The 7,574-nt window shown below is 31.8% G+C and overlaps 1 protein-coding gene across 1 annotated transcript; it reads left to right on the top strand.

The window, feature by feature from the left end:
- Nucleotides 1-654: 654 nt before the first annotated feature.
- LOC107404115 (uncharacterized) lies at nt 655-4,179 on the top strand. The gene is made up of 6 exons (XM_060812932.1): nt 655-1,969; nt 2,087-2,651; nt 2,788-3,021; nt 3,152-3,239; nt 3,322-3,931; nt 3,992-4,179. The coding sequence occupies exons 1-6, from the start codon at nt 655-657 to the stop codon at nt 4,177-4,179; spliced, it is 3,000 nt and encodes a 999-aa protein (XP_060668915.1).
- The last annotated feature ends 3,395 nt before the right edge of the window (nt 4,180-7,574 follow it).

The raw sequence follows: 7,574 nt of genomic DNA, 5'->3' as shown, positions 1-7,574 counted from the left end.
TTTAAAAAGGATCATGCTATAAGAAAACACACTGGACACAAGGTCATTGAAGTTTTATCTTTATTATGATAAAGTGAAGTTGATTATCAATGTTAATTCTAGATGGCTATGAATATACTCCAAAAACAAATATTAGTGGAATGAATAATGCTTAGTATACCTATCATTGTTCTTTTTGTTGTTTTTTTTTTTAAATAGACCATTTCATGTCTTTGAGTATATGAATATTGCAATATCTGTTCTCCTTTTGCTAGTTAACTAGTTTATTATTCTTTTAATTTCCTATCCTTTAATGCTATCTTGCTGTGTATTGAGTCACTTAAACCCATTTTAGCTTCAATATTGTACAAGTTAAGTTATTTTAAGTGCTTGATATATTATATCCTTATAACTATACTATTGGTTTCTTCTAGGAAGTTATGGTGTCATGATAAGCTGTCAGATGAATACACAAATGGTGTTAAATCATTTATTGAATTGGCTAAACATCATTTAGATGAAGATAATAGGACTAGATGTCCTTGTCGATATTGTCGGAATGTGTATTTCCAAAATATAAGTGTAGTTGAACGACATTTATGGGTGAAAGGATTTTCACCAAATTATCACAATTGGATTTATCATGGAGAGGCACTGAATTTTCAAGGTATTGAAATGGGTTTTGAGGAAGATGATGAAGCTGTTGAACATGATAGGGAAGAAGATGATAATGATGATATGATGGTAGCATTGCAAGATGCTGCAGGTGACATGGATATTGATGTAGATGCATATGAAGGTCACATTGGAGATCAAGATCATAGAAATAAAGAATTTTCAGGATTATTTGCTGAAGTTGAAAGTGAGTTATATCCAGGGTGTACAAAGTTCTCTGCATTGACTTTTTGGGTCAGATTAATGCATATAAAAGCTTTAAACCATTGGAGTAACAAGTCATTTAGTATGTTGCTTGAACTTCTCAAGGAAGCACTTCCAGAGGGTACTAAATTGCCAAAGTCTTACTATAAGGCAAAATGTACACTTCATGCACTTGGATTAGGATATGAAACGATTCATGCTTGTAAATGGGATTGTGCATTGTTTTGGAAAGAATCAACTGAATTGGATAAATGTCCAATATGTGCTGAACTGAGATACAAATTTCAAGGTACTGAGGGGAAAAGGATCCCTCAAAAGGTGCTTCGATATTTTCCTCTCACTCCAAGATTGCAAAGATTATTTACATCTCACCATACTACTATTGATATGAGATGGCACAAAGAGAAGCGTCCTAACACAAATGGAGTATTGAGGCATCCAACAGATGGAGAAGCATGGAAGCACTTTGATGAACAATATCCGATATTTGCTATGGATCCTCGTAATGTCCGGCTAGGTGCTGCCACTGATGGATTTAATCTTTTTAGTAACATGAGTACTTCGTATAGCATGTGGCCAGTGATGTTAGTGTCTTATAACCTGCCACCTTGGAAGTTCATGAAAGAGACTTTTTCGATGATGTCACTATTAATACCAGGCCCAACGGCACCTGGAAAAGACATTGATGTGTACTTACGGCCTATGATTGATGAATTGAAAGATCTATGGACAAATGGTGTCACCACTTATGACATCTCTAAAAAGGAGAGGTTTACAATGCATGCAGCAGTGTTGTGGACAATACATGACTTTCCAGCATATGGAACACTTTCTGGATGGAGTACCAAAGGATACAAAGCATGTTCGACTTGTAATGAAGATACTTTTTCCCAAGCTTTAAGAAGTAAGATTTGTTACATGGGACATCGTCGATATTTATCCATAAATCATGCATGGAGAAATAATCGACAATATGATGGAAAGCCTGAACGAAGGTTAGCTCCAAGGCAATTTTCAGGAGCTGAAATATTACAACAGTTAGATAGGACAATTGAGAGCAGACCGAGGAAACATCCTAACAATGTGGATAAAAAGAGAAAACGTGCTGCCTGTGAATTAAATTGGACAAGGAAAAGCATATTTTTTGAACTAGAATATTGGTCTAAATTAAAATTTCGGCACAATTTGGATGTGATGCATATTGAGAAAAACATTTGTGATAATATAGTTGGAACAATGTTGGACATCAAAGGTAAGTCGAAGGATACTGACAAGGCACGTATGGATTTAAAGGATCTGAAAATTCGAAAAGAATTGCATTTACAAGAAACTGGCGATAAAGTTTTGAAACTTTTGGCATGTTTTTCATTAACAAGGGATGAAAAACATGAGTTTTATAAGTTTTTAAAGTCTGTCATATTTCCAGATGGCTATGCTGCTAATATTTCAAAGAATGTGAACATTAAGGATGGTAAGATATCAGGTTTGAAAACTCATGATTGTCATGTTCTTTTGCAACAACTTTTTCCCGTGGGTATAAGACCTTACATTAAGAAAGAGGTTTGTGGAACAATTATTGAAATGTGCATGTTCTTCCAAAAACTTTGTGCACGAACTCTATCTGTTTCAGACTTGGATATGTTACAAGAGGGGATAATACTTACATTGTGTAAATTGGAAAGAATATTCCTTCCAGGCTTTTTTGATATCATGGTTCATCTAGCAGTTCACTTACCATATGAGGCAAAAATGGCAGGACCAGTACATACTCGTTGGATGTATCCTTTTGAAAGGTAAAGCCTTTGGTTATTAAAGTTGATTAATCAATTTACATTCTTTTAATATTTTTAATTTTTTTACTTTTTTTTTATTTTTATGATATTTTTCATTCATTATTAGAGCTTTGGGAACATTGAAAAAATATGTGAGAAATAAAGCTCATACAGAAGGTTCAATAGCAGAGGATTATGTTGTTAATGAGGCATTAACTTATTGTTCAATGTACCTTCATGGTATTGATACTCGATTCAATCGGCCAGAACGTAATAAAGATGGTGAGAATCAGATTGCTTCGACTTTGTCAGTATTCACTCAACCTGTGAACTTGTTGGAGAAACCTCAATTTGTTGAACTGAAAGATGATGATTCTAAAAAAGCTCATTGGTACATCCTTTACAATTGCTGTGAGTTGCAGTCATATTTTGAGTAAGAACCAAAACTTATATATTATTAGTTGAAGTTCAAAATAAGTAAATTATAAATCCATACTTCTAATTAAATTACATTTTTGCAGTGAGCACACCAAACTATTGCAAAACAAGGGTATCACGAGTATTCTGCAGGTACAAGAAAAGGAATTTGCACAATGGTTTGAACAAAGGGTATGTATTTTTTAGTTATAAAAGGTAAAATTCCAGCTTGATATGTAAGTATTGTTAATTAATTAAAATTACATTTTCACAGATAAAATATTTCAGTAGATGTAAATATCCAATGGTAATTGATGAGTTGTACTCACTAGCATGTGGTCCTGATTATGGAATAAGATCATATAGTGGATGTGTAGTAAATGGAGTTCGATATGGCACAAAAGTTCGTGATGATAGGCGTGTCACTCAAAATTGTGGAATTTGGGTTGTAGGTGATCATGATGGTGAATCTTGTGACTTTTATGGGGTAATAGAAGACATTCTTGTGTTAGACTATAGGTCCAAACACTCTGTTGTACTTTTTAGATGTGCATGGTTTGACACAAATGTGAAAAAGAAAAAGATGATCACAAAGTTTCAAATCACAAGCATTAATGTCACTTCATATTGGTATAAGAACGACCCTTTTGTCCTTGCCTCACAAGCTAAACAAGTGTTTTACGTGGATGATTACAAGATGGGTCAACATTGGAAAGTGGTTCGAAAGGTGCATCACCGTCATCTGTGGGATTTTCTAGACCGATTAGATGAAGCTGATGATCATGGTGATTCATTTGAAGTTTATGAGTTGGATGCTTATGAAGAAAATGATTCAATGGACATTCAAAATTTATTTGAATCAATTGATATTGAACGTCTTAATCGTGAAGATATTGACCCAATAGAAATTAATTTGAAGAGTGCAACAAACTATGAAGATGCAGATAGTGAGGCAGAGAGTGGAGATTTTGAAGATGCAAATAGTGGTGCAGAGAGTGAAGATTATGAAGATGTAGATAGTGGCATAGAGAATGAAGATAATGGGGAGTACAATGAGGAAACCGACAATGATAATGAAGATGAGTTGTTAAGTAATGGTGAAACCGGTGAGGATACTGACTCATTTGCATAAATAACTATATTTTTTTTTCCTTTTTTCAGTTTCCTATGTAATGATTTCTGTTCATGTTAAAGATGATTATGCTCCATTTCAAACTAATTTAATATAACTATATGTTGCTTTTTTAATATAGCTTACTAGCATATATATATATATATATATTAAGTCCAGAATGTTCATATTGTCAGCTAATAATTCGTTTTTGTTTTTATTGTCATCACTTTACATATACTCTTATTCTTTAAAGTTTTATCACAATATGATTATAATGCACCATGTTATCACCTTGGACATATTAGAAAGTTCCTTCACTTTGCATATACTAATTACTTGTACTGTTGTATTTATGTAATGATTTCTCTTCATCATACTGTTGTATTTGTGTAATGATTTATATTCATGTTTATGCTGATCATGCTCCATTTTAACTATAGGTTAATATAACCTACGCTGTCTTTTGAATGTGGTTTATTTGCATATATTAATTACTTATATTTATATTCTCACTTAATAATTTCTTTATTTTTATGTCATCATCAATTCCAATATGCTTTTATTTTTTAAAACTGGGGTGTCATCATAATAAAATATATTGCACCATCTTACCACCTTGGACAAGCACCTAATGACAAAAAAGAGTATTTTTTTTTTTTTTTTTTGTAATTGATTACATCTACAGTGCCGAACATGATCCTAATAGGATATTTCTTAAAGTGAATTAGGAGGATTAGATATATAAAAATATAAATATATATATATATATATACATATGTATATTTGTTTTTATTCCAATTCATGATAATATTTAGAGTAACAGTGATTCTATTTCCTTCAATGTTTTACCTTGTGCAAGTTATTTTTAGATTGAGAATTACTTGTATATTTGTGTAGAGTTTGTTTTGATTGAAAATTAATTATGTATTTTCATTTGTGAATTTATGCTCAATCATGAATGTTATTGGCTTAATAAAAAATGTTTTATTGGTGAAATTATTATTGCATTTTTTAGAGTTTGCCTTTTTTTTCCTAAATTTTATTATTGCCTCTATTTGTCAAATATTCACAAATGCATTTAGTGTTCTTGGAGAATTTCAATGGAAGTGAGGGATATTTATTATAGAATACTATTGGAGCTGAATCAGTTATGCACATTTTTTTTCCCCAATATATCAATCAATTAGTAATTTGTTTCTAATTTGTTTCGTTTGTATTTTGTCTTCAATTTTTTTAATGTTTTTTTATATTTAAGAATGAGATGGAATGATTACAACACACATGCGTTCATACAGTTTATGGTATGATTACAATAACCATGGATATTGGTGCGTGCTTTTCAAATTACATTGTAGCATCTCACAAGTATAAATTATATTGTTTGCTTTATTCATGTTATATACAGATGCTTTTTCTTCTTTAATATTTTGTGTTTGCAATGTAAATATAGTGTGATATCAATTTCATGTATGTAATGAAATTTATAATAATATAATCAGTTTTATACTTTTTGGTTAAACATATAATTGAAATTATACAATATGATTAATATTTATTAACATTCATAAGCATAATTCACTACCAATCTATTGGTCACTTAAATTATATTTCACCAACCAATTCAATGGATACCAAAATAAAGGTTTATAGAAACCCAATATTGGTAATTGATAATGCGCTTTATTTTGGTATACAGTGAAAAAGGGATACAGTGACTAATATTTTTGTCATTAAAATGCATTTCAAATTGGCAATGATTATTATTATTAACCATAACATTCGTTAGTGAAAGGTTTCTCGACGACCAAATAATAGTTACAGAGTAATAAAATTTGCCACCAATTGTAACTAGCCACTATACCAACAATTTTAGTGACTACAAAAATGTGTCACTCAAACACTAGTTAAGGAACAAATAATAAGTCGTTGAAACTAAATTCTTTGACCAAATCACATTGCTGCTAAAACCATATTTTTGCAACCAACTACATGGTCATTCAAAACCTCTTTTGATGACTGGAACATTTTGTCATTGAATACGGTTTTTAGTGACCATTATTTTGGCCATGAATATTTTAATAATTGGTCCCATAACATTTTTTGGTTACGAAGTTATAAGTTTTTATGACTAAAATATATGCTTAAAGTGACCATAAATAGTCACCAACATAGCATTGAGTGACAAAATATTGGTTGCTCATATTTTATAATTGGTCGGTAAAAGCTTAAAATTGGTGTCCTTTTTAATATTCAAGGCGTTTTAAAGACTAATTTATGGTCACAAAATCCTTAAAAACTAGCCACTAAAACCTCAACTGATTTAGCAACCAACATATATTAGTTACTAAATAGAATCTGTTACGACGTTTAAGCGACCACGTGGTGACCACGGTTTTTTGGTCTCTAAAAGCCACTGGCGACCAAAATAGGATGTTTTGCAACCAAATTAATGGTTGTTAAAAGGCATTTTTTTAGTAGTGATTCATTAGCCTTATGAAAGTGCTAGGTGCATCAGTTAAACCAAAATGCATTACTAACCACTTATACAAACCATACTTGATCTTAAATGCGGTTTTCCACTCATCTCCCTCTTTCATTGTAATTTGATGATGCCCCCTCCTAAGATCAATTTTAGAAAACATCTATGCACCATATAATTCATCAAGCATATCATCTAATCTAGGAATAGGTTGCCTAAACTTAATAGTTATGTTATTAATAGCCCTACAATCTATATGCATACACCATGAACCATCTTTCGTAGGTACTAATAACACGGGTACAACACATGGACTCACGCTCTCTCTAATAGATCCTTTTTCAAGCATTTCACTTACCTAGCTTTGTAGTTCTTTTATTTTCCCAGGATTACTTCTACATGCAAGCCTATTAGGAATTGCGGCTCCAGGAATAAAATCTATTTGATGTTCAATCCCTTGAATAGGTAGTGAACCACTAGGAATCTCCTCCGGAAAGACATCATCAAATTCTTGCAAAAAAGAAGCTATAGAACTTGGCAATACAAGCTTTTTAGGATTAGCGAGATGATTTAGATAAGTATCTTTATAAATTATGACCAGCATAGGTTTCTTACTCAATAATGCCTTTTTAATCTCTCATTGGCTAAGATAAAAGTTTTTCTTTTTCTTCTCTTTCTCTTTATCACTCTCCGTTTTCTCTTTCTTTTTCTTCTCACTCTCGAGTTTAGAAAACTTACCTTGGTAGTGCGGCTCGGCCTTGCTTCCTTGAATACTAGTTGAAGCCGTGGGTAGCATGCTTGATTTCTCCCTTTTCGTTTAGCCTCCTTCCTTTGTTGCACTTGCAAATTGATCTCTATATACTTTTTTTTGGTGTTAATAGCTCAAGTTTAATTTTCTTATCTTTAAATTGAAATACAATGGTATTTTCTCGAT

This window comes from Ziziphus jujuba, chromosome 11 (genome assembly GCF_031755915.1).
Source record: "Ziziphus jujuba cultivar Dongzao chromosome 11, ASM3175591v1".
Classification (NCBI taxonomy): Eukaryota; Viridiplantae; Streptophyta; class Magnoliopsida; order Rosales; family Rhamnaceae; genus Ziziphus; species Ziziphus jujuba.
This window is presented reverse-complemented; position numbering and strand designations above follow the sequence as displayed.

Bases quoted from the DNA above. Each gene is read 5' to 3' on its own strand.
- LOC107404115 (XM_060812932.1), top strand. From the start codon at position 655: ATGGGTTTTGAGGAAGATGATGAAGCTGTTGAACATGATAGGGAAGAA. The intron at 3,240-3,321 runs GTATGTATTTTT...ACATTTTCACAG, and splicing joins CACAATGGTTTGAACAAAGG to ATAAAATATTTCAGTAGATG. The intron at 3,932-3,991 runs GTGAAGATATTG...ATGAAGATGCAG, and splicing joins TGATATTGAACGTCTTAATC to ATAGTGAGGCAGAGAGTGGA.